Consider the following 14,966-nt stretch of genomic DNA (forward strand, 5'->3'; position numbering starts at 1 on the left):
ATGAAAACCATTTAGCAACTTTTCAAAGTAAACTTTCCATTCAGAATCTTACTGGCATCCATTTCGGCTTCTCGCGCTCGCCATCCACTCAAAATGTAACGTTACTACTCTTTGGCCGGCTCGCAAGCCCCCACAAGTGTGTGCGGCGTGCCTGTTGTTTTGTTACCAGTCTAGCTAGAGCCGGTGTGGTGTTGTAGTTTTTCTAATGTTACTAGTTGTTGCAACAGCTTGTGAAAAAACTACAAAGTTTGCTAGGCCAAAAAGAACATTAATCTCGCGATAAATAAATTAACGCCGTTAAAATTGGTTTAAGTTAACGCCGTTAAAAACACGTTTAACTGACAGCACTAGTGGAAAGGGACATACAAATTTCCCATTTTCTTTCAAATAACATTAAAATGTGAATAATAATCTGGAAATCATCTCAGCACTCAGAAAGACAGAAACAATTAATCCCAGCTCATACCAGAAAATTATGCAGCGTAATTAAAAAAACATTACCAGGTCTACTTCAGCTTGTATTTTCCTTTTTTTTTGCCCAAAAGTTCTATTTTCCCCTTAAAATAAAATGTGCCCGAAATGCCACATGAGCGGTGAATGTCACTCTGGATCTTGATTCTTATGTTTAGACAACATTAGTGGATTTTTTGACATTTAAGTAGATTTGGTCTGTTTAGAGTACCGTCAGCCACATGTGAGTACCAGAGAACAAGCCGGGAATGTTTTGTTTGCACACAGATTTGCTACACACTAACACAATCTAATCACTGAGGTGACATGGCCTCTGAGCCTAGAGTAAATCCTATGTCCACATAATGTCTGAGTCACTCTTATATACAATGCATGCTCCCATCTTGGAGGACAATCTTGACCAAATCATGACATATGGGCACCCGGATAGCTCAGTTGGGAGAGCCCATATTTATAGAGGTTTATTCCTCGACAAAGCGGGGTTGGGTTTGACTCCAACCTGTGGCCCTTTATCAGGCCCTCTAAGCCTGAATAGCTCCTTTGGCCAGAAGGGGGTTTAGATATTTGCTATCCCATAAGGCAGAGCTGGATACAGATACAGTGAGGGGATTCACTTCTAGCAACAAAGCAAGGTTTGAAAATCAGGCTGAAATAGTGTATCAACCTCATAGAATTTTCTCTGTAATAAAATCCTATAGCAAAATCCACATATATCAAGTGAAGAAGCAAAACAAAGCTACTTTGTCCATCAAGTACAGTACGCTTTGAGAGACTGTACTTCTACCTAAACGCAAACATAAGCATGCTCACAATGACAATGCTAACTTGCTTATGCATTTTACGGTAGCTGGTATATTATAACCACTGTTGCCATCTTAGTTTAGCTTGTTAGCATTCTAATATTTGCTAATTAACCACAAAGTAGAGCTGAGGCTGATGGGGAATGTCATTCGTTCTGCAGGTATGCAGTCTGAAACCAAAGTATAAGGGAAATTGAAATTTTAATCTGATGATGGTGCCAGATGGAGTTAAGTATGCCTATGTATTTACAATTACTGGAAGAGACATAAATGTTGGAGAATGTGGAAGTAACACATCCACAAATGTACAACTCATGTTGTCAAAGCAAACGTTAGGGGACCTGAGATTCAGCATCTGGAGACCATGAATGTCTGCACAAAATATGATGGCAATTCATCAATAACCTGTAGAGCTACTTCACTGGATTCTGACCTTTTTATTGAAAAGTTCAACAAAGAAGATCAACAAATTCATAAGGCCCCAGTTTCTGGGGACCATGAGTATCTGTACCAAATGTCATGGCAATCCATCCAACAGCTCCTCAGATATTCAATTAAGAAAAAAAGACGTCAACCTCATGGTGGCACTGGAGGAAACGTCAGGGGATCAAAACTTCTGGGGATCACATCTACACAGAATGAAATGGCAATTTATCCAGTATTTGCCGAGATAGTTCAGTCTGGCCTAAAGGGGTGGACAAACTGATCCGTATTGCCATCCCTACAGCCATACTGCTGGTGTGGCTAAAATCCAACTCCAGCCTATGCAAATTGAGATCCAGAGCAGTTTTGGTACAGAAAAACAAGGTTCCAAAAAGTAAGTTTGCATTTCATATTGAAAATAATGACTTTTGGCATTTGTAGAACTTTAACCAGTTTCATTGCCAGCGTTCTCCTGTTACACCTTCCACCTTTGCTGTTCTTTCTTCTCCATCTGTTTGCCTAAACCTTGCCTTAACAAACCCATTGTGCCTCGGAGAAATCCACATGTCTTGTTTGACAGCTCACTGCCATGTGTACCCAGGCACATCTTTGCTTTGTAATCTAAAGCGGATGCTCAATGCACAGCCCTGTCTGTACAATGAGAGACGGCTGCAGAGGGAGGGAGAGAGACGCAGAGAAGTAAACAATGCCAGGAAACAGCTGCAGTTTGGGTAAACTGTGGTTTATACTGCATTACTGGCAGCAACACAGCCCATTGCATTACATTTTATGTATTTATTTACCTGTGGCTTGTATAGGAGTAACAAAACAAAAAATAGGACCTCTAAAGCTAATTACAAAATAGATAAATGTTATGGATATGTGTTTGTGTGGTTGACTGACCAAATGCTATCCTGTCCACAGTAGGGCATCGACCTTTCTCAATAATAATTCATATTCTTTGATATATTGCTCTTGAACACTCTGAAACATACGCATTTGATATCCAACATGGAGCTGAACATCCTTAAATATGAAATTGCATCAACCAACAACAGAAACCATTTTTAGTAGTTTCACACCCTCAGTTAAATTGATGTTCCTCTCTTGCACCCATGCTGCATGCCTCTTGGAATGAGATATGTACAAGCAAAACAGGAATGACATAAAAACTGCATAAATAGTGTGGGGACACCCACGGTAAGCAAGCCTTTCCTTCAGCTTGCGCCGGCTTGTCCTCTAACGCATTGTCAGTGCCAAACCTCAGTAACAATAAAGGGATTACTACTGATCCACTGTGTAAAGGGAGGGGTGCAGAGAACAGCAGCAGAATATGAATATGATGACAGCTCGCTGTTGTCAGAGGACTAAAAGGAGGTGAGGCCAGGTTCTGTGCTGTCACAGATATTGTATACACAAGCAGACAAACACAAAATCGTGTGCACACACATGAATGCATAGGATTTATTGTGTTAAGATCAGTCCCTGTAAGATCATCTCCGAATCTGTCATAGACTTCCTCATTTTGGGCTGGTGAAAGAATGTTTACTTCCAACACATCAAGGGTGTGACGTTAAGTTAAAGGGATCGTTCTGGGAACGGTTATTGTGTGACTTTGGTGAGTCCAAACTATTCCTTTTAAAAACTCCCAAAGTCAGACAATAACACCAACAAACTAACCAATTGAGGCAGCTGTGGACCAGCAACTCTGTGTTCTGCAAAGTAAAATGAGTGTTTTTGACAAAAGAGTCTGGTGGCTTTAAAGAGAGCATAGATGGATCTAACGGCTTCAGTTCCTTGTCTGAAGGGCTGTCAGATGGCAGGTAACATGGTGAAAATATTCAGAATATAGTAAACACTTAAAGTGACATGTGATTATGAAAGTATGTAACTTTTAAATGTTTCTAAAACTAATTTTCCATCTGATGATCAGAAATGACTTGTAACAGCAAATGAGACTTGCAGTGTAAAACTTGCCATTTTATATTGTTTTTATCAAAGCCTCTGCACGGGTCTGTTTCTTCCCACAAAGTCACAGAATGATTCACACCAGGTAAACGGCGCTACAGTAACACATTCTGACGGGTCACAGATTTCTTCGTTACACCGGAAAAGCCTCTGTTATTGTATCTAGCCAGGTAAAAGCTAGCAGGAGATTTCTTCATAGAGGCCTAATTGTATTTTATTTTATTTTATTTTAGAAGTCATCTGCTGTAGTTATGACCGTTACTGGGGCAGGATCACCACAGGAAAGAAGGAAATTAAACAAAGAACAACTATAGCCAAAAGGGAAAGTGAAAGGCAAAAAACGAGTCAATCTCGGTCAAGCTTTCAACAGATGGAGACAATTATTGGATTGTAAACGATTCAAAACAGACCCAAATTAGCCCTCAGGTATGTCATCTGTCTAATTAATTCATAAAATAACATTGCGAGATGTGGTTGTAGTCAGTAGCTGACATTAAAGTATGTTCTCTTCCATTTAGCGTGGACGCTTAATCTTTTCAGTCCGTGTTTGCGTTGGCCAACTATGTTCTTTTCCCTCTTCCCTCTGTACTTATTTAAGCGTCGGTGGGTTTCAGGAAAGGCACTATATTAATAAAAGTTATTACTAAGTTGGTTGGTTCAACAAACTCAATGCTTTGGATTGTGGCACAGTGGCAGTGATAACTTTTTTTTAGATCACAGTACATCTAAAGTAGGCCAAGTTACCTCATGCAACACATGAAATGCAGCAATGCATCTGTAACGTATCCTCTTAATGTCCAAAATCCAAAATCGGCCATTGTGCGTCATTACGCATTGGGATAGCATGCCTTTTACACCCATTCATTTCATTCAATCTAAAAAGCTACAGCTGTTGGAATTGCTCGAATTGTAAATAAGTTCTATCTCGTAATTAGTAAAATTTTATTTCAAATCGTTCTTTCAAAAAGGTTAAAACATGCTTTACCATACAATTTAAACAACATTTAAAACACAAATTAAACAAACAAAAGCCGTAAAATTAAACACTGTATAAAACACTGTGACACTGTATATGATAACCATATAAAAAACTGTGAAAACAGCATCAGTGTAAACATCATTCCGCCTTTATAACATATTAGTTATGACAATAAATTCCATCACATGCCAATATACATAATTACAGAACATTTGAGTTTTTGTTTTGCAATTATGTCGTCATTTGAATTTAGGATAGTATCTTGTTTTATTTTGATTGTTTTCTACTGTAGATTGATATAACAGGTTTGTTTAGCCTATTCATTGTAAGAATGGCTTTGGGAATTTTTCATATAAATAATGAGAGGCAATAGGTTGATTTGTTTTACACAATGGTCTCCGCTTCACACAGTTTCACTTGTTTCCTCCATCTGCCGTGGGTGTCGCCGTTTCTCCTTTCACGCCTTGGCCAGAGTTTTTCCGTCAAGTTTGCTTTTTATAAATCCTGATTCTTGCATAGAGAGCGGAATACATCTTCTTTTGTGCATACGCACGGTTTATAAATTAGGTCCATGGTCACACCAGCATTTAAAGGCATTCAAAAGGGCAAACGTTATTTCATTGGAAAAGCTGTGATCAGAGAGTTGCATTTAACTGACCTCCTAAGCTGCATTACATTAACTGAAGCATCCTCTTTTTTTTTGTCGTAATATGATGCAATTTTTGCCAAGACCAGTGCTTCTCCATCCTTGTTGAGTACTGCTGGATTTTTAGCCCTCTCTGTAGTCAAAGGGCCACTTAAACTAATTTTAAACTTTACGCCTATGTGCTTCTCATAATGACATACTTAAACCACTACAAAAGCCAGTGCTCTCTATCATAGGCAGGCTCTCTCAAATCCTGCATGAAGCATTTAATTGGAATAATAGAACAGAGTGTTATTTACTGTATAATTGTACCTATAGGCCTCTTAGAGGGAATAATACATCCTTGTTTAAATTGGTCACAGCCTGTGAGAAGTGTCATTTTAAAGAGTTGCAAGCCCAAAAGGTTTGGAGCCACTGATGCACACTATCACGAGAAATACAAATTCACAGATTGTGTGAAAATCTGCAAACTGGTCCTGGCCCTTTAACAGATTACAACAGTGCATCACATGTGTTAATCCATCTCATGTGGTTAGAATGGAAACCAGTAGCCCCCTGGGACCTGAGGACCTGGATGTGTCTGGCTCTGGAGAGAAAGGCACTAACAATGTCCGAGTTGGAGATTATGTTCACACTCTGGGCACAGCAACGCACTGCAATTGCCAGAATTTGAGTTCCATTCGCTGTCTTGCACATTGATAGTTGCACCTGCCAGCGTTGGGGAATCATTCTCTACTGTATGCTGCTCCTTGTTCTCATCCCATGTGGTCGTCACTTTGAAGTTTACATTTTTTTCTATGGCAATCAAAAAGAACCTCTCATGTGCAGAACCGGATGGCTTAACTAAAACTTCCCAGGTTGCGTTTTTGTTTTTGACATTTTGAGAAATACACAAGCATCAAGCCTGGTTCTGTCCAAAACTAATATTAACCTACCAGCACCCACAGTCGGGCCATAAATATTGGGACATCAACACAATTCCAATCTTTTTGGCTCTATACACCACCACAATGGATTTGAAATAAAATGAACAAGATTTTAACTGCAGACGTTCAGCTTCAATTTGAGGTTATTTACATCCAAATCAGGTGAACGGTGTAGCAATTACAAAAGTTTGTATATGTGTCTCCCACTTTTTAAAGGGACCAAAAGTAACTGTTGTAATTCCTACACCGTTCACCTGATTTGGATGTAAATACTCTCAAATTAAAACTGAGTCTGCAGTTAAAATCTTGTTCATTTTATTTCAAATCCATTGTGGTGGTGTATAGAGCCAAAAAGATTGGAATTGTGTTGATGTCCCAATATTTATGGACCAGACTGTATTACGCTCAATAATTAAAAAAGTAAACACTTAAAAAAAAAGAAAAATTTCTACAGGCTTTTATGAGTGGGACTGTTTCTCGGCCGGATGCAGTGACTTTCTGGTAGGCGGATAGTTATTTATTTATTTTTTTATAGGGACAGACTAGCTGTTTCCCCTCATTTCCAGTTTTTATGCTAAGTTAAACAGTTGCTGGCTTTAGTTACAGACAAGCAAGTTAGTATGTCGAACTATTCCTTTAAAGTGATATTGTATTAGCCCAGCTATTATCTGTAGGTAACAAGCTTGTATATAAACTAGTTATTTGGTCTTGTACGCAGATTGATAGGAAATTTACTAATTATTGGGCCAAAGCAGTGCCAGTAGTAACATTTTATTTATTTCCCATGCTTAAGGATTTTAGATATCCCTTTTAGTTGGAATCCTAAATCTTGTAAGTGATGTACAGCCTACTTCTTCACAGACATTACTTTTGGCAGCTTCAAGTGTTTACTGTGGGCTGTGCCTGGAATCATGAGTCAGTAACACAAACACAAAGCGTTGCGCTCCAGGTCACACTAATTTAATCAGTTATGCCTTGTATATTGTTGAAGTGTCAAAGTTAATATTTGTTTGTTTTTTATTTTAGATGTTTGGTTATGTTGTCTTGCATTTAATTGTCACTTCCTAATCATTTATTTGGAGTAACTGATAGCTGCAGCAGTTGTCAAGTATTGATTCTTAGGTATCACCAACATAAAATTTAGATGCTTTCTTCCACATGCAGAGCTAACTCCAGACATTTGACACCCTCCCAGTTTTCTGAAAAGATGACTTTTTGCAGGTGGCAGACCCCATCAGTTCATAGTACAGTAACAGAGCCCTGTGGTATAAATAGGCAGCACACAATGGCTGACTTCCAGTGCTAAGATACTTTTCAACCACAAAGAAAAGTATGTCAGAGGAGAGCAGAGAGGATCTGCCTTGTATGGCCGAGGGCTTAGCATGTAAGTTAGGGAATTCACTGAGCTAAAAAGTAGGGAATTTGTGTGTGTGTGTGTGTCTCTCTCTCTTCTGTGTGTGTGTGGTGATGGGATTATTGCGTACTTGTCTGTGTTGCAGGGCTATTGGAGCAGTGTAGGCATGTCATTTATTGTTTCCAGTTCCTTCCCTAACACAGTTCACTGAAGTTGTTGGCTGTGTGCTTGTTTCTGGGGTTAATTTGACCAAGTTGTTTAAAAAGACCCGCCTGATTAAGAGAGAGAGATACCGCTTGTACTGACTCAATGATCAATGTTCACTTTTTGACAGAAGTTGATTTGCCCACCAGGCTAACCCAGAAAGATTTTATACAATTTTAAGATTTCAATGTAAGCCAAAGAGCTTAAGATAACAAATATGTAAATGAGAAAAATACGAGATAAGATATTATAATATATTCTACTGAATATTTTGGCACAAATCGGGTACAAATTTGGTTTTAAGATTCCATGTTGAACTATCTCACATCTAATACGGTTTGTTGTAATCTTGGGTTTATTCTTTATATTGTAATTGTACAGTAGTTGTCATTATCAACATGCAACATATTACTAAAGATAAAATGCTTTTGCTTATCTGCGTACGCTTGCATTAAATTATTCTTGGTATTAGAACATCATTAGCAATACACCATGTCTATTTTGTCAGGACATCTCAGTGATAAGTAAAACTATCAGTTTAACATATTGCACAACAGAAACAACAGTAAAAGTAGTTTGACGAGCCTATATAATGTTTCTGATCAGCAGCCATTGTTGCCACAAGTGTGAATTAATAGTGAATAGGCCAAAACATGGTGTAACAGTAGAACATGAATACAGGAGTCATAAAGTCTGCAAATTTATTTAGTAACGTCAGTTACACAGAAACCGATTAAAAGCTTTAACGCTTGCTAACATTAGCTACCCTTAGCTAGCAAGCCTCCATAAGCTACTAGTTATACCAGAACAAGTAAGGCTGTAGATGCCAAACTAAATTAAGGCTGCATTTTATTGCATATTAACTGTTTTGGACAGTAAAACATTACTTAGCAACGCATTACAGTAATATAAAGCTTGCATAGTTTTTAGTAACAATTTGTGTAACAAGTTGCGTTAGCTTGGCCATGGCATGTTGGAAAGTGGTTAGCCTCTATCAAAAGAGAAGATATTATTATAGTCCTGGTAACTCCATACTAGCCTTTTTAGACATGCGGGTCAATACATGCCAATACATTCGACCATTGATGGGATAGTGTCAGGCCCCCTGTTCCCCTGTAGAATAATTACTTTAGAAAACTGATGGAATGTGTAAGTCACAGTAACTTTTAGTTATCCATTATATATTTTAATTTAACACCAACAATTACTTTAGCAGAACACTAGGTGCCATTTTTCAAACAGTTGGAATAAAACTCCTTCTGTTATTTTTTTTTTTCTGAAAAAGCTATTACCCACATGGCCATAACTCTTCCTATTTGTCAAAGTGTGAATATCGATGGTCATAAAGTTATTCATGCCTGCATGGCGCATCATCTTTATTTGAGAAAGAAATGAAATCCTATTCCTCAGACTCCCAGAAGATAAATAATATGTCATGCCTCCCTCCCATCCATTTCACCATATCAGCCGAATATATTTGTAGGAGAGACTGGAATGCCTGTTACTGATGCAGTTGAAGAGGTCAGTTCAACTCATTGCAAGTGATATTGTCATTTTATAGTAGAAAAGTGCATTTTAGAATTTATTCCCTTAGTAGCGTAGCTATGTACTGTGCTTGAATGCTTCACAATTTCTGGATTTAAATAAATGGTTTACAAATGAAAGTTATATTGTAAGAGCTAGCATAAAATATTAAGGCATCAACTTCCTAGCATTGAGTTGTACCTGTTTAACATCCATATTATGGGTGCTGAAGCAATTTTTTAATGATTTCATTGCCTTTATTTGGATTTCCCCTGGCCACTCCATTTCATACTGAGACCAGCTTGTCCCTACTTACCGGTATGTATGTGAAAAGAAACAATTCCACAACAATTCTCTTTCTTTTCTTAATCTCTGCCTTTCAGTGAATTAATACCATATTGATGTCCCTTAGTAGCTCTTTAAGGCAACTCACCCACCCAATCTCTTCACCGCCAGGAGGTACCAGATCAAACTATACTTGACAAATTCTGTTAATGAACAAACCATTCAAACAGTGCCAAAATCTTTCATCCCAATGTCATTGTAAAGTAGCAGCCTTAATTCCATTCCTGTGGGGAAAAAAAGAACAAGGAGATGCAATTCCTTCCCACGCTCACCAGCTCTCATGGGGAATGGCTGTTATGCTTCCTATTTATTTTACTGTTTGTAATATGAATGATAAGAGACTGTTTATCATTTAAGGGGCTACCAGAGGAATTTTGGAGTCCCTCCCCAACTATTTGATACTTACTGTTCTGATTTACACTTGGCAAAAATGTACAGATAGCCACTGTTTTTTTAAAACCATGACATACATGACTAACCTCCGCCTTCTCATCTTACACATGATATTCCACTGTCATGGTGGCCATTTCAGTAGATTTACTCACTAACATTGTTGGAAACACAATATTTATGGAAACTAAATGCACACTTCCTGCTTTACTGCATTACTTCTAATACTGAGTTACTCCTATTCACATGAAATAAAACATTGGAGACCATTCAACAAAGCATACTGGGCAAGAACTAGGTCAACACGTGCGCTGGTTGCTATGGACTCGTCACTAGGCTTCCTTAGTCTTTGTATATTATAACCGAAGCTGAACATTATCCAAAGCTCCATTTCTCAGACGAGCGTCAATTTGGGAGCTTATATGTTACTACTCCTTCCTTCTCAAATGTTTTGAAAAGGCTGTTGTTTGCACAATTTCCCAAATAATCACTGGGACAGAAAGCATATTTGAGTTGGGAATGGCTGCTGCCTGGAGACCTCCTGTCTAATGCCCTCTTGGTTGAGTGCTGACCGTGAGCTTTGATTTTTCAAAATAAAAGCTTGCGTCTGGTCCGCTATGTTTTTGTATGTTGGTGTTTGTCATTTTTGAAATAAACAGTAAGGCAATCATGCTAATAAAATATTTTTTTCAGCAGATGTCTTAGTTACAACATGATGGAACTAGCAAAGAAGTTGTTTGTTTTATTAAACAATTATATTGCTAAACATATTGCTAAAATCAGACCCTCACTCACTCCCTCTGCTGCCGAAAGACTTATTCACGCCTTCATCTCCTCACGACTCGACTATTGCAACTCACTACTCCTCGGCATCAGCTCAACCTCCATGAAAAGGCTCCAACTGGTTCAGAACTCAGCTGCACGACTCATCACCCGCTCCACATCCTGGCACCACATCACTGCGGCCCTAAAACAGCTTCACTGGCTTCCCATCTCTCACCGGATCACATACAAGATCCTGGTCCTCACCTACAAAGCCATCCACCACATTGCCCCGTCATACCTCACTGTCCTCCTCTCCCCCTACCAACCTTCAAGGGCCCTCAGATCCACCACAGCCGGTCTCCACTTTGTCCCCAAGTCAAAGCTCCGCAGTTTTGGGGGCCGAGCCTTTTCCAGGGCAGCTCCAAGGCTGTGGAACTCCCACCCCCATGAGATCCGCATCTCTGAGTCCCTCACCATTTTTCAGTCCCGTCTGAAGACCCATCTTTTCTGTTCTGCCTATCCTTAGTTTTATTTTTATTTTTTTTATTTTATTTTTTAATAACTGTCTCTACTCTGTTAAGCGACTTTGAGCTCGGGAAAAGCGCTATACAAATTCAATTTATTATTATTATTATTATTAAACAGGATTTATCATTTGGGAAATGGCACAGTTTCTACAAAGCTAAAGTTTAAATTGTCTGGCTGCCTAAACAGGGGGGGACTCATCTGCTAGCAATGGGTGCCAGGACAGGAAAAATATCCACCAAAACCAGCCACTTTAAAATGTTGCTGTTTTCATGAATACAAAAGTTGGGTGCCCCTCTCCCCTAACCTAAAAAAAGTTGGATGAGCCTCTCTATTTTCCTCCAATTGTCCATTCCATAAATACCGAACAGTCCCTAAGCTAATTTTTGTCTGCAAACAGTTGCCTGTTTACACATCCAGCAGATAGAGACCAAGGTTAGCATTCATTTGATGAATGAAATCCAATATTCACTGTTCTTTTAGCTCTGTTTTCTCCACCAACTCTTAAGGGAATATCTTGCACTTTAGCTGCTAAATATTCAACTTCATCAGCGGTTAACTTCGTCTGTGTACTATTTGGTGCTGGGCAGGACGCGTATAGTGTGTTTATTGGAGCCTTTTCACTGAAACAGCTGCCTGCTACATCTGGAAATGAGGTTGATGAGTTTGGTGAGCCTGAACCAAAACAATAAAGAGTAAAGGTTGTGGGCAATAAAACCAAAACAATGATCTGAAACAATCTCCACAGAGCTGATGGGACCTGAAGAGTTGGGTGACAATTTTGTGTGGGTTTGTCTCTACGTGCAACCCCTTTCACATTGCACACAAGCATGTGATCCATTGTTATTTAAAAAAATATATATATATTATCTCAGCTTTAATGAACTTAACAAAAGTTATAAATGAATTTTAGCAATTTGTACTTCCACAATTGTGTGTACATGTGAGAATGTATTAACTGTATTAACACAATAACCTATGCATGATGCTGTATGAGTAAACAATGTATTTATTTGTTTGTCTCTCCAGCACACAGCCATGCTATTCAGGTGTGTGAAATAGTGGCTGTCCACAAGACCAAAGATGATGACAGCAAAGAGACCAGGAAGAGTCAGAAAAAAACAAAGCAGCACTCCCAACTGTATCCCCACGCATTCACAGGTATTTAACCTACACTGATATAAACACACTAAAGGGACATTCCACTGATTTTACACCTCAAAGTCAATTTGCCTATTGTGGGGATTACTACTCGGCATCTGAACACAGTTGTATAATTTCCTTTGTGGTTCTGGAGGACTTTTGTAAAATCTGAGAAAATGAGAGTTGCACTATGGCAAGTGTGGCATCCAGCATGTTAGGGGTTGACCCATTTAAGGAACTAAAACACAGGATATCTCATCAATTTCTTTTCTTACTGTGTCTCTCACAAGCCCTCTATCTTTATGGAAGTCCAATACTTAATAGCCGAGGTGCTGCTTTGAGAAATAGATGGTGTCTTTTGTTTCTTCCAACAAAATTGCCTAAAGCCAGTTTTGATCACTGTCGCTATCATTTTATTATAGCAGGTTAATGCCAAATCACAGTTACATTTTGAGTAGGTGTGCCAAAAGACTCAGCTCCACCAATCGCAAATTATCTGACACTGGAAATAAGCCTGTAGACAGCTCCACAGTCTGAAAGTAATGCAATAACAAGAGAGTCCCTCATAGCTCAGCCGGCTGGGTCTAAGATGGCAGCAAGCCAGTGACTTATGGGCTAAAGCTTAATTTTGAGCCATTAGATTATATCCAAACAATATCGGATTTACATTATTTATCACAGCCAAATGTTAAAAATTACCTCACTAATGTGAGCTTTTACTGGCATTAGAGTGTGTCAAGCCTGACACGGCTGCATTCCCACGATCTGTGGAAACTTGGCTTCAAAGACATCCCGTCACTTACATCCTGATTATGTAACTTATTAAAGGATGATTTCACACCCACTCTAAACGTCTCGTTCCCTACCCCACTGCCAGTATGAGTAAGTGAGTGTAAGTGATTTGGACTTGCCTGAAAAGTTTACTTTTCTATCTGATAAAAAGAATGCTTAGTGTGCTAATTTGACTTTGAGATGCTAAGGGAGTGAATCTGCTGTCAAAGTGCTTAGCGAGTGATTTTTTTTTTGCTCCTTCGTGTAAATATTTCAGTAATGTTTCTGGCAGGATATTACGGGACTCCATCTTGAGTTTTTTTGTCTGACTATCAGCAGAGCCCTGTTTTACTTCACTGACTACTTCATTTCTCACATGAGCTCATTTATTACACACTGCTGTAACTGATTGACCAGGCTGGTAAGGATGAAGCCAGGCCAAGTCTGCACCATAGCAAAGCCAGGTAGCACTGAATGTAGTCTGTGCAAAATGACAGAGTTGACAAAGTATGATACGTAAAAAGATCAGACCTAGTGCCCAGAAATACTCTCCAAATTACAGCATAAGTAACAAACAAGGATGGGTGTTTCACAGTAGATAATATCCGGGAAGTTACGGCTTTATTTAGCACAGTTGGTGTTATCTTTTAGAAATCATATCAGGAATTCTTTTGTTTTAGTGATAGTATCTTGCCTCTATTTATACCCCTTTTCCATTCTTGTTCTTCTAAGAACTATGAGGTGTTGGTTGTAATGGTAAGTGTTTAGAGTGGAACAGAACAGTTGACAGTGCAAACTGTGTGTTTATCAGCAGACTAGACCTCAAAATGTCTTTGTGGAATGTAAATGTGAGCCATTACCAGTGAGTACGCCTATGACAAATAGTGTTAACTAATCATATTATTCTTTTTCTCCTATTCTGTCCCTTCCTTCTATTTTGTTCTTCTACAGTTTTCTACATTAGCAGAACAAGGCAGCACCAGTGGCGGTGTGATGATGTCACTTTCCACTCTGCCAATCAGGGACTCTGTGAGCAGTGGATCCAAGTTATCAATGAGCAACTGTCATTACTCAGTATGTAACTATTTAATGATGTTCTCTAAAAGACTCGGTAATGTACTGTACCTTGATCAGTTTATTGACTAGGCTCCATAAAAGTGCCACGCATTGGGAATCCGGCTTGGGGAGTACTAGGACTAATAGAAAGTGGAGTACACACGTCATTAATCTGCACTACAAAGAGACAAAGTGCAACTGTAACTGTAGGAAAAAATTGTTGAGTAGCACATTGGCCACGTGAAAGTAGCAGTTGAGGCAAAGCTTATTGATTTTAGCAACGTGGGTTCCATGCCAAACACAAATTTAATTTAGAGATGGCTACCTGTTGTTCTTCAGGCTGAGATTAGACTGTAGAATGTTGTGCTGTACAGTTTATTCTGCATGGAGAGAACTAGTATTCTGGGAGGATCAGGCTGTTTATCTTTCAAGCAATTTCAATAGCTGTCAGCGATGTAAGGGATATGCAATAAAAAAAAAAATTCCTGAGTGGTTTACGGACAACTTCATTGGGACATCACTATACCGTACGTAACATAAGTTACTGAAGCACCCAAGGAAGACCTCTGAAACTGGAAAAGGATGATTTTATTGTGGGCTATATCAGTAGTGTTTGAGTAAACGAAGTGGAAATTATTTTATTGAACAGCATAAAGATTAATATCACAAAGCTCAA

At 38.9% G+C, this 14,966-nt stretch overlaps 1 protein-coding gene across 1 annotated transcript in view; it reads left to right on the top strand.

Moving 5' to 3' along the window:
• cerk (ceramide kinase) overlaps nucleotides 1–14,966 on the top strand; it is a 40,313-nt gene that overhangs the window by 4,485 nt on the left and 20,862 nt on the right. The window contains exons 2-3 of the mRNA XM_034863802.1: nucleotides 12,350–12,481; nucleotides 14,186–14,308. Of these exons, the coding sequence (XP_034719693.1) occupies nucleotides 12,350–12,481; nucleotides 14,186–14,308 (255 nt within the window). The remainder of the gene's footprint in view (nucleotides 1–12,349; nucleotides 12,482–14,185; nucleotides 14,309–14,966) is intronic.

The sequence above is a fragment of the Etheostoma cragini genome, chromosome 23 (assembly GCF_013103735.1).
Source record: "Etheostoma cragini isolate CJK2018 chromosome 23, CSU_Ecrag_1.0, whole genome shotgun sequence".
NCBI classification, from domain to species: Eukaryota; Metazoa; Chordata; class Actinopteri; order Perciformes; family Percidae; genus Etheostoma; species Etheostoma cragini.